Source organism: Notamacropus eugenii, chromosome X, assembly GCF_028372415.1.
Source record: "Notamacropus eugenii isolate mMacEug1 chromosome X, mMacEug1.pri_v2, whole genome shotgun sequence".
Classification (NCBI taxonomy): domain Eukaryota; kingdom Metazoa; phylum Chordata; class Mammalia; order Diprotodontia; family Macropodidae; genus Notamacropus; species Notamacropus eugenii.
The window spans coordinates 24,447,705-24,475,081 of record NC_092879.1 but is presented as its reverse complement, the minus strand read 5'-3'; the positions used below and the strand labels follow the sequence as shown (position 1 = coordinate 24,475,081).

Below are 27,377 nucleotides of genomic sequence, written 5' to 3'. Positions count from 1 at the left end.
AAGAAGGGATATTGAATACCATTCAACTCCTCACATGTGGTAAAGTACCTGATACTGATTCCATCTCAGCAGAGATTTACAAGGTGGGGATGGGGGGGTGGTTCCTCTGCTCATACAGAAGTTGTCTAGGAGATCAAGGATGCCTCCATTGTCCATCTCTATAAAGTAAAGTACATAATCACGGGGGAAAGGGGAGCTGTCTCTCTTGTAGTCACTGCTAGTAAAATACTTACCAGAGTGCTCCTTAATAGGTTGATCTCTCACCTAGAATATGGTCACCTACCTGAGAGCCGGTGTGGCCTCAGAAAGGATCGAGGAATGATCAATGTGGTGCTTGCTGCTGGACAACTCCAGGAGAAATTCCAGGAGCAGAACACAGATCTGTCCATACACAAGGTGCGTCAATATGACCATGGCCTTTGATACTGATAGTCATGAGGGCTTGTGGATGATCATGGAGAAATTTGGTTTCCTGGAGAAGTTCATCAGTATTACATGTCAGTTCCATGACAGCATGTTTGCATGGGTTCTAGAAAAAGGACAATGCTCTCGCATTTTCCCAGTCACCAATGGAGTGAAGCAGGGCTGTGTGCTTGCTTCTGTGTTTTTCGGTAAGATGTTTTCAGTGATATTATCTGATGCCTTCAATGAGGATGAAAATAGCATCAAGGACAGTCACCAAACTGATAGTAAACTATTTAACTTGAAGAGGCTACAAGCCCAGATCCAAGTGGAGGGAGTGTTGGTGCATGACTTTGTGTTCACAGATGATTGTGCACTCTATGCAGCCTCTGAGGCTGAGAGGCAACAGAGTATGGATCAATTCTCTGCTGCTTGTGCTAATTTTGGCCTAACACCACCAAGAAAACAGGTTCTCCACCAACCAGCACCACCACATACATACATGGAATTCTAGTTTTCAAGGAGTTATTTTCTTCCTTAAGATTTTGAACCTCTTTTTCCAGTTGGTTAACTTTATTTTCATAATTATCTTGGATTGCTTTTTCCTATCTTTTCCTCAATCTCCCTTATTTGACTTTTGAATTTCTTTTTTAGTTTTTCCAATAACTCTTTTTGGGCTTCTGACCATTTGATGTTACTCTTTGGGGTAAGACTGGCTTTTTTACTTCACTATCTTTCTCTGAATACGAACCCAAATCTTCTTTTACATCAAAATTGTTCTCTATGGTTGGGTTCTTTTTGCTTTGCTTGTTCATTTTTATTTTGTTTTATTTTATTTTAGCAGCTTATTATTATGATCATGTTTTAATCCTGAGTGATAATGTTGCCCTAAGTCTCAAGTCCTCCTTACTGTTGTTTTCTGAATTCTGGAGGGGAGGGGACTCAATCTCAGGGACTCCTTTTTTCCTCTCCTAAGCCACAGTTAGGGCCCCCAACCACACTGTCCCAAAAATGTTCTTGCTCTCTGTGGTACTTCATTTACTCCACTTATGATCACTCCTCCTCACCCATCGCCACAGTCTGGGATCACTTCTGGTCAGTATCACTAGGCTGGACTTCTAGAAACAGCAGGAGGTCCTTCGATTGTCCACTCAGAGGAAGGATATTGAAACAGTCTTAAAACTGCACAAAGAAATACAAAAGGAAGTTCCAAAGGAAGGACAGAAAAGCAGGAGAGCTTTGAAAATAACAGGCTGGATTAATTATATACTTAAAAAGCCTGGGCTGGATTAAAGAGATTTATGGTGTCATATGTAATTCTCTTTTTTTTTGGTTTTAACTGGTATAGGGAAATTCTCATTTTTTGTTGTTTTGTTAAATTCAGAAGTTAAAGAAATAAAATAAAGGGGACTAGAAAACAATGAGGGTAGAGTCCAAGGCCAGCTCTCAATTGTACCTCTCTAGACAGAATATGAGCCCAGAAGCAAGAACAACAGAAAAGATACAGGAGAGAAATTGGACTTCATGGGTTTTCCATGGTTCCTCTCCCCTATGGCACTTTATCCCATTTGTTACAAATGAGTCCTTAAAGTCTCATTGCATGGACCAATGATCCCTGTGTAAGAATTAGCAGGATGAGTTCTGTTTCCACAAAGGTTATCTGAACAAGGAATGCTGTCAACACAGTTTGTTAGGCTAACAGCTAATGGAGGTGGGACTGTAAGAGTTAGCAGGGTGAGTTCTGCTTCCATATTAGAAGATTGGGGCCATAAAAGGAAGATGTCTCATGGGGAGAGAGTTCTGCGGAACAACTTGGGAGTTCCCAGGGGTCAAAAGTAGGACAAAGCTTAAGGGCCATCTTCACCTCTTCTGCTTCATAAGGTTCATGCATATTAGCTTACACTCCGCTACAGAGGGCTTAGCACCATTTTGTGAACATTCGTCACCTGAGAAGGGAGGGGGAACATATTAAGGTAAACATGTAATAGGTGTTCCAGAAAGTCTGTAAACTATGCTGACTCTCACCAGAGTCAACTAGGAGGGATGGGCGGCTAGACATGGACGAAAGGCTTACTCTTGCTTCTGCAGGGTGTGGAGGATCTCATCCTGGGTCCCACACCTTCCCTGCAGGAAGTATTAAAGTTCCAATTGCTTCATTCATCCTGAGTCTAGTTTACCATGGGTCTATTTGGCATGAGAGGTTATTTCTCACACCTGGAAGACCTGAGGACCAGGTCACCTAGTGGCCACAGAAGCTTCCCTCCCCTCCTTGATTCTGCTGCTTAGAGAGGAAGTGTCATATAATGAAAATGACATTCTAATTCAATAAACATTAAATTAGAATGGACTATGTACAACACCCTAAGTTTGGCACTTGGCATACAGTGATGAAAAATTATGCTGTCTTTCCCTTCAGCTATGGTAAAGGACATTGGATTGGGGATCAGAGGACTTGGGCTAGGATATGAACTTTTGAAAACCTTTTTTTAGCTATTATTAAGCTTGTATGACCTTGGCTAAATCATACAACCACTGGGGCTCCTTTGTATCCGATGAACTACGAAAGTCTTGGAGGACTTTTTCCAGCTAGAGATCTATGATCAAATGAATGACCTTCAGCAGGTCAGGTCAGTCAACTGGGCCTCAGTTTCTTCCTCTGTCAAACAAGAAGGTGTTCAGAATAAATGAACTTTGAAGTCCCTTGTGGCTCCTGGCATGTGAGTGATAGAGAAAAGGACCAATGGGAGAGAGATGGGGTGGAAAAGTTTCAGTACTAGTGTTATCTACAAACAGAAAGCAGCCACAGGTCCTTTCCATTTCCCTGATTCACACAATGGATGGAGATGGACAGAAAGCTTCACTCCTTGGGCTACACCTGTGATGCCAGACCTGAATCCTTGCAGGGCACATCCACCTGACATGGCAAGACCTACTCTCCAAACATCCTGAGCAAACAGACATGACAGGGACCAAGAAGGCAAGCAATTGTCAGATGGGCAGACCTCCAGAAGGACAAAAGAGGCAAACCCAGCACTGGAAACAGCAAAGAAGCAGCAACAAAACACAGAGGAGACTCAGGCAGCTGCATGGGAGGAGGGGGATGGGCACTGTACTGGTCCTTTCATTGGTAGGGGCCGCTCACTGCCAGCTGAGGAAAACCTCCTCAAGAGCAAATCATTGTGAACAAGAACACGCAAAGGAATGAATGCATGCAACATGAACATATGGAACCCTGCACAAGGCAGGCACCCCAGGGGTAACCACCAGCACTGTCAGCTGCTCCAGATGTCCCCAGTTCTCCAAGGTGGCCTGTAACATGCCAGCTGACAGTCAGGATCCCAAGGCTTGGCTGGACTTGGGGTGGCCAAATGGATGACTGTCCCAAAGGCCAGAGAGTAAGGTAGAGAGATTCCTCTGAAAAAGACCTGGGTGGAGGGGGCGGGGGGGCTTGGCCAGCCCACTGGGAAGCTACAAAATGGCTGTAAGCTTGGCAGGAGGGGCCTCTGAGTCCCACAGCCACCATGGACCCCCCCCTAGTGTACCCCAGGGGGATTCAGAGTCAGAGGGTAAAGAGGAGGGACAGCAGGACAGCTCCCAGCTCCAGGCTGTCCCTGAGGCCTGCAAGGTTCTCCTCTTCCTCACCTCCAGCTCAGGCCTCCCTTCATGGGGAGCCATTCCCCATCCCCCTCAAGGCCAGCCTTTCCCTCTATAGCTTGGCTAGAGCACAAGATCTTTCCATGTTGTCTCCCCCACTGCACTGTGACCTCCCTGAGGACAGGGACTGCTTTTCCCTTCCCTTGTCTCCTGGGTGCTTAGCACAGAGCCTGACACACAGTAGGAGCTGAAGAAAGGCTTCCTGACTGACTGAGGGTCAGTTAGCATTGACTGAGGACTTAAATAAATGCTTAACAATGACATCAAAACAGTGACCAACCTATCAAGCATTGGAAAGGCCCCCTTGTCTCCTGTCATGGAGCAGGAAGGGGCAGGGCTGGGCACAGGCTTGGCTGAGCCCCAAGACTGAGCAGATGCAGCCACATGGGGAGGAGGCAGAGGGAAGGCCAGACCACAGAGCAAGGCAGCTATTTTTACACCCCCTCTTGTTCGGGCACTTGTTTCTGTTGCTAGGAGACAAGCAGCAGGTGCCCAGGATGGATCAAAGCCTGTGAGGGCAGGACCCTGCAGACTGATTCATCCCTGGAGCCAGGGAGAACTGGGGCCCCCAGTCCAGGCTCCAGCCCCTCCGAGGCTCCCCAGGCCCTTTAGGGGGCTCCCTGGGGCTGGGGAAAGGGGGTGAGCTTTATGTGGAGTCAGAGAGGAAGCAGCTGGAAGCCCAACTTGGCCTGGGAGTGGAGTGGCATGTGACAAGGCCCTTCCCTCTCTGGGCCTCATCTAGACAATGCCGCCTGGGGACAGCCAGGGGCTCTAGAAGGGTCTTTGGGGTCTAACTTTTGTGTCCTTCTCTGAGTCCTGAAACCCCTGAGGCCCCATGGTGAGGCTAAGGACTGAGCAGGTGAAGAGAGTGCAAGAGGACATAGCTGGGGGAGGAAAAGAAGAAAGGGAGTAAGGAAGAGAAGTAAAGACCTTGGTCTTGACCTCTGCTCCTCAGCCCCTGCCTGGAAGGGGCTTCTCCCCTACTCATCTGGGGGAATGCCTGCCTTCTCTCAAGATGTCCCTGAGGGGCCAGCTCCTCCAGGAAGCCCTCCTGGCTGCCCCTCTGCCTGAAGAGACCCTTCCCCCCTGGGCTGCCTCAGCATTTTCTATTTCACTCCTCTGATGGACTGATCCCATTCAAACCTGTATTCCAGTCCCTAACATAAAGGGTTTATCTGCTCCTGCCCCCTCCCCCCAAGAAGACTGGGAGCTCTGGGTGTTCTGAAAGTCTCTCATTTTCTTCCTCCCTAAATCCCCAGATTTGAATCCCCAGAAGCATTTGAGGAATGTTTGTTGAATTGAATTGACTGGTTGAAAATTGCCCTGAAAGGACTCCGTGAATTGAGGGGGGGTCGGCCAAGTCTCCCTCTCCAATAAACCAGCCTGAACGGGAGGCTCCCTCCAGAAATCTGGCTCCTGGGTTCAGGAATTAGAGCCCCCTCCCCAGCTGCTCCTCTGCTCTTCCTAAGCTGGACCAGCTGGGGCCAGTTCCTTCTTTTTTCATTTCCTCCTCCCTAACCCCTAATTCCTCAGAATCCCTTCCTCAAAAGACCCAGTCATTTTGCTCTGGATCACATGACCCCACATGGAAGCCTTGAAAATGAACTGAGATAGAGAAGTGACCAGGGACTGAACCTGCAATATCATTAAGACTGGAATCTGCCTCAGCTCTACAGGCCTGCCATTTCTCTGAGTTTCTCTTCCAGCCAGTGTGGCCTAGACCACTTAGGGCCAAGGACTTTGCCCAGGGCCAGACCTCCAGGAGCTGTCAGACACTTGAAACCAGGACTTCTGACTCTGAGGCCAGCTCTTTCTCTTTCTCTTTCTCTCTCTCTCTGTCTCTCTCTGTCTCTCTGTCTCTCTGTCTCTCTCTCTCTCTGTCTCTCTCTGTCTCTGTCTCTCTCTCTCTCTCTCTCTCTCTCTCTCTCTCTCTCTCTCTCTCTCTCTCTGTCTCTATTTCTCTGTCTTTGTCTCTGTTTATCTCTCTCTCTGTCTCACTCTGTCTCTGTCTGTTTCACTGTCTCTTTGTCTCTGTTTCTTTCAGTCTCTCTCTTTCTCCTATCTCTGTCTCCCTTTTTCTGCCTCTGTTTCTTTCCAGCTGTGTCTCTCTGTCTCCCTCTCTCTGTCTGTCTCTCTCTCTCTGTGTTTCTGTCTCTCTCTGTTTCTGTCTGTCTCAGTCTCTGTCTGTCTCTCACTCACTCCAGTCTGCCTCTCAAAGGTAGGCAAATGTTTACAAATTAATTTTACAAATGCCTTGACAAATACATAAAGCCCATTCCCTAAAGTTCCATTTGCCAAAGCAATCTCTCCCCTGCCTCCCCTCACCCCCAATACCTCTCCTGCTCCCCAGCAAAGGTCCAGAGAAAGAAATTGGAAAGTCTAGCCTAGTCTAAGCTTTATGGCCTGACTCTACTCTGGACATTGTTCTAGGGATGCCCATTTCCATAAGTGTAAAAATCCCAGAACCATATTGATTAGAGAGATGCAAATTAAAACAACTTTGACTCACATCTATCAGACTGGCTCACATGACAAAACAGGAAAATGATAAATGCTGGAGAAGATGTGGGGAAGTTGGAACACTAATGCATTGTTGGTAGAGTTGTAGACTGATCCAACCATTCTGGAGAGCAATTTGGAACCATGCCCAAAGGGCCATAAAACTCTGCATACCCTTTGTTCCAACAATGCTGGATCTATGTCTAGGTCTACATCCCAAAGAGATCATGCTAAAGGAAAAAGGACCCACATGTACAAAAATATAGCAGTTCTTTTGGTGGTAGTCAAGAACTGGAAATTGAGGGGACATCCATCAATGGAGGAAAGGCTGAACAAGTGGTGGCCTATGAATGGAATGGAATACTGTTATTCTGTAAGACATGATGAGCAGGCAGATTTCAGAAAAACCTGAAAAGACTTGCATGAACTGATGCTGAGTGAACTGGGTAGAACCAGGAGAACATTGTACACAGTAACAGCAACACTGTAAGATGACCTACTTTGAGAGACTGAGCTCCTCTCGGCACTGCAAGGATCTAAGACAATTCCAAAAGACTCTTGATGGAAAATGCTGTCCACATCCAGAGAAAGAATGACCTACTGAGTCTGAATGCAGATGGAAGCAGACTATTTGCTCTTCTTTTTTGGTTTTGGTTCTTTCTTTCTCCTGGTTTTGCTCTTTTGTTCTGATTCTTCTTTCCCAACTTGACAAATGTGGAAATATGTTCAGGACAATTGTACCTTTACAGCCTCTGTCAGATGGCGTGCTGTCTTACAGAGGGTGTGCAGAGGGAGTGGGACAATTTAGAAGTCAAAATCTTAATAAACTGAACGTTGAAAACTAAGATCAAATAAATAAACAAACAGATTATTAAAAAAAAGACGAAATCCTCCTTGAGTCAGTGCCAGGTCCCTATGGCACTCCTCTAGGACAGAGTCTCTGATCCACGCCCCCAGTACACTTTCACAAAAGATACAAGGAGGCACAGGCCAATAATCTCCACTAGCCACTAGATCTGTCAGCTCTCTGTTCTGGCACAGCAGAGACAAAGCAGCCCCACCCCCACATTGGAACTCCAGGAAAAAACAGTCCTGGAGAGTAGAGAATCTTGGTCTTTGTCCAACTGGCACCCGTAGTTGAGCATCCTACTGCACAAGAAACTCAGGTGGACCAAAGTACCCAGTGTGGGCCAAGCCCAGGGGAACATGCTGAGCACAGCAGTCTGGAGGAAGCTGGTCAGGGTGCCTGCAAGGGCTGCTCAATGCCCCCTCCACCTGAATGTCCTCCTCTCTCCTGGGGGAGGGGTCCCACTTGGGCCAGAGTGCAATGGAATGGAATTCTGCCTTCCCAGAAAGCCCTGGCCAATGACCGAGAATCCCTTGTCCTGGACACTATCATGAGTTGCTGGGCTAGCATATTCCCTCAGGGTCCTGTTCTCTGCAGAGCAGAGGGCTGGTCCAATTCCTGCACATTCCTTAGTAAGTGCCAGCAAGGGTCCTGTGTGACCCCTTGGGGAAGATATTTACATTTTCCCAGGGCTCTTCAGGGGGTCATGTCTTTCTGCAGAGGAGAAGCATGGGCTTCCCAAGTGTCAGTCCCTCAAGGAATCATGACTTAGGTGTCTGTCAGGGCTTCTGCATGAATTTCTCTCTGTCTCTGACTCTGTGCCATTCTTTCTCTCTCTCTCTCTCACTCACTCACTCTGTCCCTTTGTCTCTCTGTCTTTATTTCTCTGTCTCTGTCTTTGTCTATGTCTCTGTCTATTTCTGTCTCTCTGTTCTCTCTCACTTTCTCTCTCTGTTTCTCTGTCTGTCTGTTCCACTGCCTGTCTCTCTGTCTCTGTTTCTCTCTGTCTCTATTTCTCTGCTTCTGTCTTTGTCTCTGTTTATCTCTTTGTCTCTCTGTTTCTTTCTCTCTCTCCATCTGTCTCACTTTGTGTCTTTCTGTTTGTCCGTCTCTCTCTGTTTCACTCTGTCTGTCTGTCTCTGTCCATCTCTCTCACTGTCTCTCTGTATCTCTTTGACTGTCTCTGTGTGTGTTTGTCTCTCTCTCTGTCTCTTTTTTCTCTGTCTTTGTTTCACTGTGTCTATCTGTTTCTGTTTCCCTGTCTTTGTTTCAATGTGTCTGCCTCTCTGTCTATCCATATCTCTCTCTCTCTCTCTGTTTCACAGTGTCTGTTTCTCTGCCTGTCTCTGTCTCTTTCTCCCTGTCTTTGTCTCTGTTTATCTCTCTCTGGCTCTCTTTTTCTGTCTTGCTATGTCTTACTTTTTTGCTGTTTCTCTCTCTCTGTTTCACTGTGTCTTTCTCTCCCTCTGTCTATCTCTGTCCACCTCTGTTGTGTGTGTTTTTGTCTCTCTCCGTCTTTGTTTCACTGTGTCTGTCTGTTTCTGTTTCTCTGTGTCACTGTGTCTGTCTCTGTCTCTATTTCCCTGTCTGTATCTTTGTCTCTGTCTCTATTTATCTCTCTCTGTCTTTGTCTCACTTTCGTTCTCTTTCCCTCTCTGTTTCACTGTGTCTGTCTCTCTGATCTTCAGCATCTTTGTATGGCAATTCAAATGGAAGCAATTCAGTTACCTGGTAGCTTTTGAGGGAGGATGAAAAAGAGATGTTTAACGTGGAGGTGAGAGGTAATGCACAGTGGCTTCCTTCTGTCAGCTCCCTGTTCTCCTCACCTAGCTGCCATTTGGCCATGAATACATAGTCTGTCTCTTTTGTGTCTTGACCCTATGTGAGTGAGTATCAGAGATGAATTTGACCAGGAGATGACCTAGTGAGGTTTGAAAAGTTAGAAAAGCACACACAGAGTCAGATACTGGAGTCTATAGTAGAGTCTGGAAACAGATACAGAAATGGAGCTCAGGAAGCAACCAGCTTTGGAGAGCTATCTTTTTGATGCAATTCATCAGTGAATTAACATTGGCAGCTGAGACCCTGTGTCATGGAAGCAAGGTAGCCTCGGTCAGCTAAGACACACCCAGAAGTTAATTTGGTGAAATGAATATTGCCACCTCTTCATTTTGAGTACACTCTGCCCAGGGCCTGATTGGGTATGTACGTAGTGGGAAAAGTATTCCCCAATTCAGAGTCTTCTTTTTATAATCCCTTCCTTGCTATTCTTTTTTTTAAAATACATATTGCTTTGTAAAAGCTAATTGATGTTAATTGATGTTGAGGAAATGTACAGTAGATGATATTACAGAGCTTATTAATTGATGCATTTATACTTGGGGTAGGATGAAAATACACCAGATGGGAGCTCATGATTAATAGCACTAGAGAAACTATCCCCCAACTCCTCTCCTAGAACCCAGAAGGGATAAGTAGGGAGACCAAAGCCACTCATTCTATTATGGGTTGGAAGAGCAAATGCAGAACATATGTGCTACATTAATGTTATATGGGTATGGCAGTGCTTTATGGGTCTTGAATGGGATTGTAAAAATGAATGACATATGAAGAAAATCTTAAGTGGGAGAATTTTTTTATGTGTTCATTGTTTTGTAAAAATACAGTTTTTCTAATTACTATTTGGTGTGTTATTTCCCAATAGTTTCAGGATGCCCTTCTGTGGGGAAAGAAAGATGAACAAAAGAAGGAAAGAAAAAAAGAATGGAAGAAAGGAAAGAAGAAATGGAGGAAAAAAGGAAGAAAGAAAGAGAGGGAGGGAGGATGGAAGAGAAAGAAAGAAAAAGAAAGGAAGAGAAAGAAAGAACAGCTCACACAAATATTTACTCTACTTAAATTCCCCCTCCCCTTTTTTTTGAGACATAGTCTTCCTATCTCACACAGGCTGAAAGTACAGGAGGGCACTCACAGGCCTGATCCCACTACCAACTGGCAGTGGAACTTAAACCTGCTCTGTTTCTGACCTGGCCCTGTTCACCCCTCCTTAGGCAGATTGGTGGTCCCTTAATCCTGGGCACCCACTCAAACTCAGTGGAGACACTGGATGGACTTTAGTCTCAACATAGCTGGGACCTCAAGCCAAATGACTCCTTGTAAAGGCTAGCATACCCAGAATGGCTGCTAGCACAGGTCCTTAGATCTGCTTTGCTAGAAAAGATAGCTGTTTCAGGGGTCAACAATCTTTTTAAATTACATCCACTAGTTCAGGAGAAAAGTCAGCATTCTGAACTTCAGAGAAAGCACAAACAGAGAAACTATAAGCAGAGAAATAAAGACAACAGACAGGGCTCTACTGTGTGAATCAAAGCAGTATTGCTATACACTTTACATACATCACTGGATCAAGAGAGTCTTCACATCTGAGCAGTCAGGGGTCTACAGACTCAGTCTCAACCAGCAAATCACAAAGTCCTTCTCATAAGTGAACCCCCAAAGCAAAAGACCCACTCTGAATGTGTATATATGTATATGCTTTTCAGAACAAAAAGGCAAAACAACCCTCCTAACTCAGTGCCTAATTAGAAATTAGCAAAAGGTGTGAAAGCCTTCCTACAAGCAAGCCTCCTCTAAGCAAGCTTCCCTTAATGGGTTCCAGGTGAGACTGAATTAATAGTTGGGGAAGATCTTCAATCCCATTAACATTACACTCATGAGGCTCAGTCTCCTCAGTAGCAGGGATTACAGGCATGTGACACCACCTTTGACTACTCTATCATTCTCTCCAAAGTTACCACTGATCTCTTAATTGTCAAATTTAGTGACTTTTTCTCAGTCTTCATCAGCTTTTAACACTGTTGACCACCCTCTTCTCTTTGACAGTCTCTCTTCTCTAGGTCTCTAGGCCCTGCTCTCTCCTGGTTCTCCTCCTTCCTATCTGGTGGCTCCTTCTCAGTCTCTTTTACTGGATCCTCCTCCAGGTCAGACCCACTAACTGAGGGTGATCCACAAAGCTCTGTCCCAGGCCCTCTTCTCTTCTCCCTCTATACTACTTTGATGATCAAAGCAGGTCCTATGGATTCCTATGCTCTTTATGCAGATGATCCACAGTTTGATTTGTTCAGTCCTAACCTCTCTCTTGACCTCCAATCTTGCATCTCCTACTGCCTATTGGACACCTATTGCCCATGGATCTCTTCATTTCAGCATGTCCCAAACTGAACCGATCTTTCCCCTCAAATGTTCCCCTCTTTCTAACTTTCCAGTTATTATTGAGAGTACCACCATCCTCCAAGTTGTCCTGATTTGCAATCTATGTGTCATTCTAAACTCCTCACTCTCCCTCACCAGTCACTTGCCAAGTCCTGCTCAGGATACCTTTGTAACATCTCTTGTATATGCCCTCTTCTCTCCTTTGGACACTACCACTACCCTGGTCTAGGCCATCATCACTCATCTGAAAATTATTGAAATAGTCTGTTGCTGGCCCTCTGTGTCTCCAGTTCCTTCCCACCTCATCCCTCCTCCACTCAGATCTCCAATTGGTCTTCCTAAAGTCAGGTCTCACCGTGTCACCTTCCTTTTCAATAAACTCCAGTACTTCCCTGTCACCTCCAGGATCAAACAGAAACTCCTCTGTTTACCTTTTAAAACCCTTAATAAGCTGTCTCCTTTCTTTTCAGTCTTTTTCACACCTTCCTCACCTCTTCTGATATCCTGCCACCCAACCCACCCAAGTACTCTGCAATCCAATGACACTGGATTTCCACTACTGCCTCTCTTACCTGGAAAACTCTGTCTTTCTGTCTCTCTCTCCCACAAGAATAGCATGAGAGACTTTTAAGACAGGATTTTATAAAACTGAAGGAAGAAAAGTATCTATGACAGGGGAGGGGAAACTGTGGCCTCGAGGTAGCCCTCTAGGTTCTTGAGTGTGGCCTTTTGACTGAGTCCACACTTTACAGAAGAAATCCTTTTATGAAGGGGATTTGTTCTGTGAAGTTTGGATTCAGTCAAAGGGCTGCGCTTGAGGACCTAGAGGGCCACATGTGGCCTTGAGGCCCACCCTGTACTTCAATCTTAGTCCCTTTCCTCTGTTCATTATTTCCAATTTATCCTGGATCTACTTTGTTTGCACATGGCTGTGTGCATGTTGTCTCCCTCATTAGATCAGGAGCTCCCTGAGGACAAGGGCCATCTTTTACTTTTCTTTCTATTTCCAGTGCTTAGTCTAGTGCCTGGCATATCATAACAGATGCTTGTTAATTGGCTACTTGATTCTAATTGAAGCATTGCTACTCTAGTTATCTAATGAAACCCAAAGACATTTTATCTCTCATTACCTGTACCAGGATGAGCTAAGTTGTTTTACACACACACACACACACACACACACACACACACACACACACATGCATGTGTGATATATACCTATGTGTGTATGTATATTTGTAAAATCATACAAGGCATACTTCTCCTTATCAGTTCTTTCTCTGGAGGTGACTAGCATCTTCCTTCATGAGTCCTTTGTAGTCGATTTGAGTATTTATAACAGAATAACTTGGTCATTCACAGTTGTTCTTTGAACAATATTGCTGTTACTGTATACAGTGTTCTCTTGGTTTTGCTTGTTTTGTTCTTCATTATTTTGTGCAAGTTTTCCATGTTTTTTCTAAGTTCATTGAGCTCATCATTTCTTATAACACAGTCATATTCCGTCATAATCATATACTACAACTTGTTCAGCCATTCCGCAGTTGATGGGCATCCCCTCAATTTCCAGTTCTTTGCTACTGCAAAGAGAGCTGCTATAAATATTTTTTGCCACATAGATTCTTTTCCTTTCTCCCCCATCATCTGGGGAAACAGACCTGATAGTGGTATTGCTAGGTCTGAGCGTATACACAGTTTTATAACTCTTTGGGTATAATTCCAGCTTGCTCTCAATAAACATGTATTAAGCAGCTACTAAATACAAAACACTGGGCTAGGCACTGAGAACAAAACCAAAACAATCCCTGCTGCCCTCAAGAATTTCATTAACTGCTGGGGAATACCACTTGTAAACAGCTGAGTAAATGGCAAGTCATTTCTGGGGGTGGGTGAGGAGAGCACTAATCCTTTAGGGCACAGGTTAGACCTTGTATGACAGGGGGCACCTCAGCAGAGCCTTGAAGGAAGCTAAAGACTGAAAGAGGCAGAAGTTGGAGTTGGGAGAAAAGTCGGGGCACATAGGAGAACCTGTGTAAAGGTCTGGGGGCAGGAACATTCTGGAAGCCAGTCTAGCTGGAGTTTAGATGCATGAGGAGTAAGGTGAGCCATATCTGGAAAAGTAGGAAAGGCCTTCACCTTGTATTTCATTCTAGAGGGAATGGGGAACCATTCCAGTTTCATAACAGAAGAGTGATTTGGTCACAATAAAAAAGAAAATGAAACAAAAGAAGCTCCATGAAACTAACCTCCCTGTCAACAGTCTGACAGCCAGGGGAGTGGAATCTGCAGCCTCAAGGCAGAACAAATTTGGATTTGAAGTTTGAATTCAGTCAAAGGACCATACTTAAAGACCTAGGGGGGATTTGTTCTGTGAAGTTTGGAGTCAAAGGACTGTGCTTGAGGGCCACATGTGGCCTTCAGGCACAGGTTCCCCACCCCTGGTCTAGACAATGTACCACCCCACCCCCAGATCTTCATCGCTCCAAAAAGGTAGGGAGGTCCAGTTTTCCATATGTAGTATGAGGCAATTGTGGCACAGTGGCTAGAGACCAGACCTCCAAAGTGGAGTAGAGTCCTGAGTTCAGGTCCTGCTTCTGATACATACCAGCTGTGTGACTCTGAGCAAGTCGTTTTCATCCTTTCAGTGTTCTAGGCCACCCTCTTTCACTGAACATGTTGTGGGAAGGAGCTTCCTCACCTGAAAATTCCTAATACTGATGAAATCATGAGTGTAGTCTCTCACCGTGTCCTATGGGACCAATTGGGCATCACAATTATGTATGGTTGTTTCATTTTTTGTTGTTGTTTTTTCCATTTACAGTGTTCTTCTAATCACTGTCAGTCAGGCAATAAACATTTATTAAGCCCCTACTATATGTACTAGCTGTGTGACCCTGGGCAAGTCATTTGACCCTGTTTGCCTCAATTTCTCATCTCTAAAATTGGGATACACTGGAGAAGGAAACGGCAAACCACTCCAGAATCTTTGCCAAGAAACTCCCCTCCCCACTGGGTCATGTAGAGCCTGACACCACCGAACAACTATATGCTGGGCACTGTGCTAAACTCTGAGGACACAAAGAAAAGAGAAAAAAGTTAGTTTCTACTAGAGAGTTCACAATGTAATGATGTAATAAGGGACAGAGACAGGATTTGAAGCCTCTTGGTTTCTCAGGATTCCTTCAAGATTCAGCTCAAAACACATCATCTGTAAGAGTCAGGCTGCTTACAGCCTTCTGCTTATTAGCTCCAACTGATTCAGTCTATTTCTGGTTTTAAAAATGTTGACTTGCTCACTGACCTAATGGAGCTTACATTCTAATTGGGGAGATAATATATGTAAGTATAAACAAAATAATGTTATTTTTGGAGGGGGTGAGAAGGACTAGGAGTTGGGGGGAATCCGGTAGAGCATCTTATGGAGGTGATTATGGAGAAGTTTTGAAGGTGAATGGTGGTTCTAAGAGAAGGAGAGAGGGCATTCCAGGCACTGGGCACAGCAATTGCAAAAGTGTGGAGTTGGGAGATGGAGGAACACTTTGAGAAACAGAGCCCTGTTGTTTTGCTGAACTTTGAGGTCCTTTCCATTTCTCAAATCCAGTGGTTTTCAACCGTCGAGGGTCTGGTGAGCGCCCGATGGGAGCAATATCTTTGGGTCAGGACGGACCAGGGATTGGAGGAGGGTGGCACAAGGTACCAGTGCAGAACCGAGCCCGAGGAAGCTTGCAAAGTGCCGGAGTTCAGAGAGGAAGGGAAGGTGAGACTGAGGGGGCGGAGCCTGAGGCTAAGGGGCGGGGCCACGGGCCGAGGCAGGATGCGCGCCCCTGGAAGCAGCTGCGGAGCGGGGAGGGAGGGGGAGGAAGGGGAGGAGCAGGAGGAGGTTGGGGGGAGGTGGCCGAGGCTGCCAGTCCTGGCCCCCGACGCCCCCGGGCCAAGCCCACCACCTGGGCGGAGGAGTGCGGGAGACTGAGGTCATGGAGCACATCACGCTGCCCAAGGTAAGGTGCTACCCCCCAACTCGGGCCAGGGGAGGCTCGGGGCCACTTCCGGGCTCGGGGGTGCCCCCATCCCGGCCTCCGAGGAGCCTTCCCCCAGGTCCCCTGTTTCCCACTTAGGGCCCCTCCCCCAAACAAGCCTCGGGGCTCCTCTTTGGATCGTGTGTGGGTCTCCCGGCCTCGCCTTGGGACTCCTGTGAACTTCCTCCACTCGGTCACGTCCTGTTCAGTTCTCCTCCCTGAGCTCACCTAGGCAGTGTGGTGGAGTGGCTGGGGTGCCCGCGGGCTTTTGGCCTCTTAAAGGATGAATGGTCGCTGGACTCTGCCCTTCCCATTTCTGGGCCTAAGCTCCCCCCTCTGTAAAATGAGGGCTTTAGATTTGATCCCCCAAAGCCCCTGGTCCGCTGACTCGGGGCTTGTAATTTCTGTGTAGGGAGAAAACTCCATCCAATGAAGAAACTCCCTCTGCCAAAGTAGAAATACAACTAACTCTCCTGCAACTTTTATGTAGTCTTAGAGAGTTTTGTTAAAATGAAAAAAACTGACAAGACCTGTGATTTCATTGGCAGAAGGAACTCCCAGTGAGGGAAATTTGTGTAACAGTGCAGATCTGCACCCGCTTTGCAACAATGAGTCTTAGAGGGCCCACAGTTATGGGAGATGCAGAGCTGAGTGATTTGATGATTATAGGGGTACTATACATTTTGCTACTAACTTCTCACTCTGATACTCTGGGAAAAAATCACCGCTACTGACCCATCCCACCCCCAGTGTAAGGGATACAACTCGTTGAGGACACCTTGCAGTAGCCAACAGCCAGCTATAGTTAATAATGGCTGACAATTTTTATCAAAGGATCATAGACTCAGTTTCCTTTTCTGTAAAGTGAGGAAGTTGGACTACATGACTTCCAAGCCTCTCAGCTTTAAATAGGCAATATTACCTAATAAAAGGAGACACGTATAGGCATCACTGTGACTTGCTTAAATGACTGTAAAAGACTTTGAGAGGGTTTACCTAATTTGACAAAAAAAGGGTAAGTAAAAGGGAATGGTTTTGTGTATGAAAAACACATGCTCATCAGGAAATCCTGGCACTAGAGGAGTAGAAACATGGTGAAACATTGGAATGAACAGTAGCAGACAGAAATATAAAAGCAAAGTCATCACAAAATTACTAAATCCAAAAGAACACATGGGCAGAATGAGAAAGGACTTTGGGAGGAAGATCAAAAACCCAGCATGGAGGCATGAAGGAGTGATGGTTAAAAGCCTGCTGGAACTCTCTGGAAAAGGAAAGCAGCTACTTCATTCTGGGCTTGCTTTATTGATAATTTGATCCTTGAGAAGGTGGAGGAATCATAGAGAGGGGTGTGATTTAATGAAATAGAAATGAGGAGAAACTTAGGGCAAAGGAACCAATCTTAGAATTTGTGAAGGAGAAAGAAAAAAACTGGGCATAGTCTGACATGCACCCTAATCTTGGGAAAAGCACATTTCAGAAGGTTCATAAATAAGCTAAACCACGAGTGGGGAACCTGCAGCCTCAAGACCACATGTGGCCTTCCAGGTCCTCAGGTGCAGAATTTTGACTGAATCTAAGTTTTACAGAACAAATCCTTTTATTAGGGGAATGTGTTTTGTGAAGTTTGGATTTGGTCAAAAAGACCATACTTGAGGACCAAGAGGGAGTTTGTTCTGTGAAGTTTAGATTAAACCAAAGGGTAGCACTTGAGAACAGAGAGGGAATTTGTTCTGTGAAGTTTAAATTCAGTCAAAGGGCCAGACTTAAGGAGCTAAAGGGCCACATGTGGCCTCAAGGCTGCAGATTCCCCACCTCTGGGCTAGGCAACAGTATTGAGGCATTGATGTGACCCATTAGCTAGAACTCTCAGCCTGGAGTGAGGAAGACCTGAGTTCAAATTCAATCTCAAGTATTAACTGCATGTCCGTGGGCAGGTCAGTTAACCTCTGTTTGCCTCAGTTTTCTCATCTGTAAAATGAGGATAATAATAGCACTCACCTTGCAGGAGTTTTGTGAGAATCGAATGAGACAATGATTGTAAAGTGCTTAGCGCTATATGAAGTTAGCTATTATCATTATTATCTGTCAGCATCCTCATAGTCCCTAAGAATCACCAGAGTTAGGTTCTGAAGATAGAAAGAGAAACAATTCAAAAAAAAAAAAAGAAGAAGAGCATGTGAGAGGGGTGAAATTTGAGGTTCCTACAGAAGATGGCTTTTTTGAAGGGTTTAGTTATAGAGGGCAGGAGAGATACAGTACAATAGCTAACAGGGATGGCAGGGTCAGGGTTTCTTTTTCAGGATGGGGGAGACATGGGCATGTTTTGTAGTAGGCTCTTCCTCTGCATCTCTACCTTTGAAATCCTTAATTGTCAATGAAACTCAGTTTAAACACCACATGTAGTTTGTCCCAATCTCTGCCTCTCTCTTCATACTCTCCTTTCTAAAACTACTCATTGCTTCTTGTTTAGATATTCTATATACAATTATATATACACTTACTATCTCTCTGTTCAGATATCAACTCTTTGATAGCAGAAACTGTGCTTCTTTTTTCTTTGTATCTCCAGTATTTACAAGAGTGTCTGACAGAGTAGAGACTTACTGATTGATTTACGAAATATATGCAGGTTTTATCACTTTTCAGACAAGTGGAGTAACCTACAAAATAAAACTGCACTAAGATGGTACCTAGACCTAAGCAGTTGCCTTATTAAAAAAAAAAAGAAAGAAAAACAATTCAAGTGAAGGAGTGAAAGGGAACTGCTATCTAAAAAGACTACCATGAATAGAGGGAATTCATTGACCAAGGTAGTTTTTAAAAAAAATACATTTTATCGCTCTCTTTTGTCTTTACACCACCTACATTTTCCATTGTATCCCTTCCCCTCCCCCTCCCCAAGAGCTATCCCTTTTAATAAAGAATAAAAAAGAGGAAGAAAAAAAATTTAGCGAGACTGCCAACACATCAGAAAAGACTGACATTATACAAAGCATTGTCCACCTAGGGTCCCCCACATTTTCAAAGGATCAGAAGGAGGCATCTTCTCCTCTCTTGTTTCTAAGGCCAAGTAGAAGAAGAAAGCAAAAGCTGTTTAAAAATGAATATGGCCTGGAAGGACACCATCAGGAACACAAAAGCTTTGAGTAAACTGAGGCTAGTGATGACCAACTCAGAATTTTTCTAGCATTTTATGAGGAAGGTGATGAATGCAAGAACTGACATCCTGATTTTCCAGCCTTGCCGAAAAAGGTTCCAAAGGATGACATTAGATAGAGCAGAGCTGACGGATGATGTTCCACAGAGTGCAGGAAGTACTTTTTTAGTGCTTGCTATGTGGTCAGCTCTGGATATACAAATAGAAAAGGAGATTGGTCCCTGCCTTGAAGGGACTCGAATTCTAAAAGGGGCAGGCAAGAGAAGAGGTGGCATTGCAGGCCATTTCCTTTCCAGGTACTTTCTGCAGCTCAAGCATACCAGCACTTTCTCTTTCTGCCTTAGAAGTATAATTCAACAAACATTTATTAAGCTCCTATTGTGTGGAAAGGCATGGTGCTTAACGTTGCTGCTGTAGCCTCTGTAAAGCCAAAAAATGACTACTTTCTCTTAAGCAATTATTATTGTGATTGAGGTAAATGGAGAGATCTTAGGAATGCTCTGGTCCAGCACCCTTATCTTACAGATGAGAAAACCAAGGAAAGTGATGGGACTTATCCAAGGTCATAGTGTTAGTGCCAGAGCAAGGCATGTCTTTGGACACCAGGTCCTGCACCAATCTGTAAAATGGGGATAATAATAGCCCCTCCCTCCAGGGGTTTTGTGAGGATGGAATGAGATGTTGATTGTAAAGTTACCTACCAGCCATTAATGAGGTCCTTGTCCCAGACATCAACTCCTCAAGACAGTCAGCCCAATACTTTAACTGTCTTTTCCTATATTAAAGTGAGGCAGTTAACTCATGAGGCCTTCTGGGCAAGGAGACATTTTTTTGAACAGTTTTTAACAAATTTTTTGAAATCACTGCTCTGTCCCAGTACAGCTTACTCCCACCCAAATATTCCCCTCCTCCGTGGTATTTGAAAGCATCTTCCTGGCTCGACCTGTTCTGTTCCCAACCCCTGGAGTGCTGAAAAGAAAGGGTTAGGGCAGGGGTGGGGAACCTATGGCGTGGAGGCCATATACGGCCCTCCAGGTCCTCAAGTGCAGCCCAACTTCACAGAATAAATCCTTTTATTGAGGAGATTTGTTCTGTGAAATTGGGATTCAGTCAAAGAACTGTACCCGAGGACCCAGAGGGCCACAGGTGACCTTGAGGCTGAAAGCTTCCTATCCCTTTGGAGGATTTTAGATATTATTCAAATATTAGATACTGATATTAGATAATAATATTCTAATATTTTATTATATTATATGATATTCTAATATTCTAACAATATATAATATATAATATATAATTAATATGTATATATAAATCCTATATATATTAATAATATATAATATTGTATTATGTATAATTATATATAATATAGTAATATATTATAATTATAATATAAGTATATAATATTATATATAATATATAATTAATAATAATATAATAATATTGTATAATATTCTAATATTAGATATTTGAAATGACTAAATACATTTAGGAGAAAAGATGGTGTTTCATATATGGTATCTCCAAATGGCAGGAGGAAATAGGGCAGATACCCCCCTCATCCTTCAATTCCTGTTTCTCTGACCTTTTTTTTCCTGACCCCTCCTTCAAGGGGGCTGAGTTACAGGTTTTATCTGGCCCCTATTTCTTGTTCTTGCCCTATTGCTTTCTAGCTCAGGCTGTTTGTACTCACCTGCCTGGAAGGTTTGATGAAATACAGCCATCAGAGCAACATGAACACTGCTAGTTCTAATTTAGAGCTCTGTCCCATTCACCTTCCTACCCATTGGGCATATCACTTCCCCAGTTTGAATTCTGGACCTCTGATCTCCCTTCCTTGAGATAATGTGGTCAAGGAAGCAAGACCAACAACTTTCCCTTAACTAAGTGCTCCATTTCAGATGGAGGTCTGGTATGGGAGATTCGGGGTTAATTCTCAGAGGAACTTTAAGTGATCACGTACAAGAAGTGATTTTACTTTGGGTTGTGTTGCCTGTGTCTGTTTTCTCCTTAGGAAAATTATTTTTAAGTTAAAAAAGACAAAAATGAGGTTAGCCCTTGTGTGGATGGATTTTCAGAAACTTAAGACTGTGAAAAGTCTGGTAAGAGTGCCTTTTCTAGAAAGCAGAAGGTGTACTCCCATTCGATGGGAATTCATAGGAATTCTCCTATTCATAGGAGGTTTATCTTGAAAAGCTTAAAGAGAGGCTCTTCAGTACCAGGAGAACATGCTCATTGGAAAGGCAAGGACTTGTAACAGAGGGTGCTGTTCTTTTTCATTTTTCTGGATTTCAAGTCCCAAAACACTTTGGCTCTGGAGGCAATCTGTTTGACTCTTTCACTTGAGAGAGACTTTGCCTGATTTGGTTAAGTCCTGGGAGGCTTCAGACATGAAGATTTCTTAGATGATAGGACTTGGGGCTGGAAGTGGCCTTAAAGCTCATCTAGTCAGAGCACTTCATTTTACCAGTGAAGAAACTGAGGCCCAGAGGAGAGAAATTGTTTTGCTCTAAGTCACCCAGATAGTAAGTAGCAGTGCTTGGATTTAAACCCAGGTCCAATGACTGTGCTGCATCCACTATGCTTTGTTGCCTGTTCTAATAAATGCATTCAACACCTAATAGTGGCATATACCAGCACTCTATTTCTTGTAGTGTTTTTCGTTAAATCTTTTTCAGAATAATAGAACAACAGATTTTCAGACCTGGAAGAGACCTAAGTGGCAATCCAGTTCAACTCATACTGGAACCCCAACCCCCTACAAGGATTTTTAATCTGGGGTCCACTGTGGCTAGGCTTCAAGGGGCTCATGAACTTGGATGGAAAAAAACCAATTACCCTTTCATTTTTACTATCCTTTGGCTTCCTTTGTAATCCTATTTTATACATTTAAAAATGTGATTCTGAGAATGAGTCCATAGGCTTCCCCACCCTGCCTACCCATGCAGGAGGGAGGGTCTAAGACACACAAAACATTACGAATCTCTGCTCCATGACCTGGCCAACAAGTGGTCATCCAGTCTCTGCTGGACCACCATACATCAAGAGTTCACTGCCTTCATATTGGCTCAGAATATTTCCTCAGTTTTCACTTTCTTGCTCTACTTTCTCCTTTACGTTGTTGATGTTTTACATTTTCTTGTTGATGCTTTTAAAGGAGAGACCTTGATGAGAAAACAGAAAAAGGTCTTTTGAAAATGTGAAAAGAAAAGAGAGGACAGGATTTGGAATGAGAATACTTGGGTCTAAATCCTCATTCTGTTACTATCTGAGTGATTTTAGTCAAGTCATTCCACCACTCTGTGCCTCAGTTTCCCTCAACTACAAATGTAGGAGTTTAAACCCTCTGTTTTTCCAGTAGTATTCATGATGAATGATGATATTGGGCAGCGATAGTATGAGGTATGTCTGATACATGTTCTTAGGCTGGTAAGCCCTTCTGGAGCCACATGTTCCTCATTTTTAAAAAATCGTAGATTTGACCTATTGCCCATACTTGTGGCAAATCAGGGTAGAAAATGGATTAAGAAACCTCGGAAGTGCACCTTATTTCCTTTCTTCCGGGAAGGGAAATAGAAAACACCATGTTTTATGGGCCACAGCGTCTCTAAGAGCAGAATTCTTGTGTCTCAACATCCGGTGTGGTCATGGCCAAGGGTGAAATGTGGAAGAAGGGCATTGACCAAGCAACTTTGAGAAGGACAGGATGATCACTTCAGAAGCAGGCTGATCCATTTTTCCTGTAGGCAGAGAATATGGTTTTGTGCTCTGATTCTCGGCTCATTCTTAGATTGGGAGAGCAGACACCATGCCATGCTGTCCTGTATTTCTGCCAGCGTACAGCACAGTTCTCTGCACACTCTGGGGCTGAGAAATGATTGTTGAAGTTTGGGGTTTGCATGCTCCTTCCTTCCTTCCCTGCTGTGTGGCTCAGCTCTTGCCCCAGCTTCCTCCATCCCTTCAGCCAGTATTATTGAATCATACCCCACCGCAGGCCCTTCCCTCTACTGCCTATGTCCTTCATTGCTCCTTGACTCTTTCTGGCAGGCAGTCCCAGACACCACTCACCCCTGACCCATCCATACACACACTGATTAAAAGTGTAGATTCAAAGAGTCGTTTTGGAATGCCTCAGTGATCTGTGCTATTTAGCATTTTTACAAAAGACATAGATGAAGGCATCCTTGTCAATAAATCGACACATTAGGATGTTGAGCCACATATTATAAGGTGAAATGTAATAGAAATAAATGTAAAATTTAAAACATCAGCTTCATAAGCACAAGATGTAGAGATATGCCTCAACTGCAGTTCATCTGAAAAAGATAAAGGGGTCTTAGTAGGCCACATGTCATATTACATTCAAGAACACCAATGTGATCTTAGGCTGCTGTCTAGTCCTAGGGAGGTGTTAGCCCTGCTGTCCTCTGCCTTGATCACATCTGCTTGTAACTAAGATACGGTATTTACTTCTGGGTACCTCATTTTAGAAAAGATTTTGGTACAATGGGAGAAAGTCAAGAGGAAAGCCACCAGGATAATGAAACAAAATTTTAATTCTCATATTTCAGTCACAGGTAGCAAGTCAGAGTTTAATCTTTTTTCTTTCTTTTTAAATAGGTTGAAAATGTCCTGTTAATGAATCGTTACATAAACAAGAAACCAGCGAATGGGACTCTTTACCTTACTGCAACCCATCTGATATATGTAGATGCTTCTGCTGAGATCCGGAAGGAAATCTGGGTCTGTGTTCCTGATAAGAAATAAATAAGTAGAACCAGAACTTGTACATAAAGACTTCTCATTTGGCATGTAGGAGTTTCCCTAGAGTACCAGTATTTAGTAATGAATTCATTTCCTAAATTATATAGACCAGGGGTAGGGAACCTGATGCTTTGAGGCCACATGTGGTCTTTTAGGTCCTTGGGTGAAGCCTTTTGACTGAGTCCCAAGTTTTATAGAACAAATCCTTTTATTAAGGGGATTTATTCTGTGAAGTTTAGATTCATTCAAAGGACCCATCCACCTGAGGACCTAGAGGGCCACATGTGACCTTGAGGCTGCAGGGGTTTTATTCCGTGAAGTTTAGATTCAGTCAAAGGGCCCCACTTGAGGACCTCGAGGGCCACATGTGGCCTCAAGGTCACAGGTTCCCCACCTCTGATATAAACCCTTTCCTCTGAAGAACACTGTTCAAGTGAAGCATTTATAGTGAGAGACATAGGCTGCTGCAGTGACCAGTTGTAATTGTTCTAATTCAACAAATGTTTCTTAAGCACCTACTGTGTGCGAGGCCCTTCTCACTTCAAAAATTACAAAAAATTTGTAATAAGCAAGGCTTGCTTATTTTACAAATACTATGTTTATCACACTGTTTATATATACTAGGTAAATAAAATTTATAGCAAATGCTATTATTTGCAAATTTTCTCTTTTCTGCAGTGGCATAACCTCCAAAATCTCCTGTTGTGCTGGTGTCCTGCCATATACCCTTCGCAAACCATTGGACTAATTTATCTCTGAGGTTTATTCTAACTGTAGTGTTCTCTTCCCTAGTAGTTCTTCAATGGTTTTTTTTCCCTGCCTCTCTAAAAAATTCATAGAAACATAGGATTTAGCTCTGGAAGGGAGATGAGATGTCATATAATATAACGCTCATATTTGCTATATAAAACCCAGAGGAGAAAAGTGACTTGCTATTAAGAGACAGAGCTGGGTTTCCTCTGACTTGAAATTTCTTGCCTGTTGCACCATGTTGTCCCCTACTGTTTCCAAGGATTTCCTCTTCTGTTACATTTTCAACCCAGAGTTTTATTGTTCCTTCTGGCCGTTTTGCTCAGAAGGTGGGAGAAGAAGACAATTCAAAGTCTCTTTATTCCTAGGCAAGGAAGCTTTTTGGCCTTCTGAGTAGAATTGTTGTTCAGTCGTATCTGACTTTTCATGACTGCATGGACTGTACTGTCCATTTGCCATTTCTTGTCAGATACTGGAATGTTTGGCCATTTCCTTCTCCAGTGGATTAAGGCAAACAGAGGTTAAGTGACTTGCCCAAAGTCATGCACTAGTAGAATTATCTAGGGCCTTTCCCACCATCTCCTGCAGGATAGAATGAGTTGCTGCTCCTCTATTTATCAGGGCAACCTGGACTTAAGAAATTCAGTACTTTTTTTGGTAGATGGTTTTGTTTTCTACCTGACCTTGGCTCCCCAGTTCTAACCCACCCCCTGGCACAGTTGTTTTTGGTCAGGACCTATACATGTTGGGAGCTCCCCATGAGGAGACTAATAGAGATGAAAATCCCTAAAAAGGAAGTCTGTAAGGATTTACAGGGAACTTCTGGTGAGCAAAGTCCCTTTCTCAATGCAGAATAGCATGTGTTCTGCCACTTAGAAAGAGCTGTCCAGGCTACTGAGGCCTGTAGCAGGCCTGGGACCCCCTGGGACATCTCAGGTCCACCACTTCAAGCAGCCTCACTTGAATTGCCAGTATCTTTTTGTGTGTGGCTCACTGAAGCTCTTTAGTATTCCAAATAGTGAGAGAAAGGGAGCAAGTTAGACAAGACCAGGTGAGTGGTTACACTTTAGCAATGAAAGATTTCCATGTTTCTTTTCTTTCCCCATCCACCCTACCCCCCCAAGTCTTCACATACCCTCGAGACTTCTAACTGAAAGATTTCATGAGAGACAACTCTTTGGGGAAGAATTTGAAAAAAGGAATGAGATCAATGGAAGTTGGCAACACTATTCCAGACTCTAGGAAGGAAGCACCACAGAGCTATGAGGGGACAGATTGGACCGAATGAAAGGAAGATGATGGAGCCTATGGTAACACAAAATGAGGGACAGAATAGTAAGAATGTCAAAGAGAAAACTCCTCCCCCAATTTCCTCTGTACTTTGCTAGCTTCAAAGGGAAGCTGAAATAACAGTGCCATTTGGACAGTTTCTTCTCTCCCCCTTCTGTTTTGTTTTCTTTTTCCTCAGTTTCTTTGATAAGACCCACTTCTTCCTCGTTCTTGTTTTTGCTTTAGGTCTGCCACTAGAAGAACTTATTTACTTTTTTAGAATGATTCTGGGCAAAAGTTAACTAACCAATGGAAGCAATCCTGGAATCAAATTGAATGTTGGAACGCTTAGTCGAGCTGGTGGGGTTTGTACTCTGTCCAGTACCATCCATTCTGGTGTGGGCCATTCTATCCAGTTTCCAACAGAAAATGCTTAGCAGTAAATAACAATTCCATTCCCACAGTGTTTCCAATAGAGTCTCCCCATGCAATGCTCTAGGATCCTTTCTTTTGTCCTTTTAATGTGGAATGGCTCAGCACTACGTAATGATTCTATTCACATTGTGTTTTCCTATTTTAGAATGCTCCCTCCAATAGTCCTGTGAAATAGGAAGAGCAAATATTATATATTGTATCATATCATATGTTATGTTAATATCCTCACTTATAGATGAGGAAACTGAAACTTGAAGAGATGAAGTAATTTAGGATCCTGAAGTTAGAAGGAATCTTGAAAGGTAGGCCAACCACCCTTCATTTTACAAGTGAAAAAATTTGAGTCCTAGGGAAATAAAATGTGTGCCCATGGTCACACGTAAGTAGTAGAGGTAGAATTGGAACCTGGATTGTCTCCAAATCCAGTACTCTTTCTACTATGTCTTGCTGCCATGGTTATATAACTAGTAAGTTTCCTCATCTGGAAATTGAAGGAGTTAGAGGAAATGAACTCTAAAGGAACCTTTCAGATCTAAAGCCAAAGATCCTAAGTTGGTGGAGCCAGGACTTGATCCCAGGTTGTCTTATTCCAAGTCTTTTGCTCTTTCCACCTCTTGACCCTCAGTAGCTTTTTGGGGGGCAGATTGTGGATTCATTGTGGCACACAATGACCTACCAGAGGTCCTTTTTATTTTCTCTTGCTTAATATACTAAGGTGGTCCCTCTCATTCATTACAACTTATCCTAAGATGGAGAGCTATTGTCAGAACGACATCTTTCTTTGCTCATCTGCCTATGTGGAAGTACAATACTTTCCTTTTTTTAAGGGTGCTTCTGATCACTTAGGCCACTGCTAATATCCAAGAATCACTGTTCTGAGAGTCAGGCTTCACTGACTTCACTGTTGGAGAAAATTGCTACTTAAAGACTGATTCATATCTCATCTTTTTGCAGATTCTGCACCACCACATTGCTGTTGTGGAGAAGTTAGCCTTTACCTCCATAGGGCATCCTCTGGTCTTGCATTGCAAAAACTTTCGGACGGCACACTTTGTCTTTGGATCTGAATGGGAATGTCTCGAAGTACATGCCTCACTGCTCAAGCTCTCCCAGCCAGGTAGTTAGGCTTTGTGATGTTTTATGAATAATAGAAAAGTTTGGGGATGAGGAGTTGGGCATAGAAATTATGACCAACTGGTAGTTGCCTTTCTATGAACCTCCTCAAAATATTAGACTTTTTATACACTAAAAAAGTTTCCTTTAAATTTATGAAACCTGTATCAGAAGATGAAGATGCTCTCTTATAGAGAATTACAGACTGATGGCTTCTTCCAGATTTGGGTGTCACGAGTAAGATTTTTGGGGTCCAGAC

At 43.8% G+C, this 27,377-nt stretch overlaps 1 protein-coding gene across 7 annotated transcripts in view; it reads left to right on the top strand.

The window, feature by feature from the left end:
• The first annotated feature begins 15,476 nt into the window (after positions 1 to 15,476).
• The window catches only part of MTMR8 (myotubularin related protein 8), a 70,868-nt gene continuing 58,967 nt past the window's right edge, over positions 15,477 to 27,377 (top strand). For 2 of the 7 annotated variants that reach the window (XM_072626728.1, XM_072626723.1), the window contains exons 1-3: positions 15,481 to 15,609; positions 23,408 to 23,530; positions 26,960 to 27,122. In XM_072626728.1, the coding sequence (XP_072482829.1) occupies positions 15,586 to 15,609; positions 23,408 to 23,530; positions 26,960 to 27,122 (310 nt within the window). In that variant the 5' untranslated portion in view covers positions 15,481 to 15,585. Of the gene's footprint in view, positions 15,610 to 23,407; positions 23,531 to 25,448; positions 25,612 to 26,959; positions 27,123 to 27,377 lie in introns of those variants that run through there. The other 5 variants (XM_072626726.1, XM_072626725.1, XM_072626729.1 and 2 more) reach the window with 4 other exon arrangements.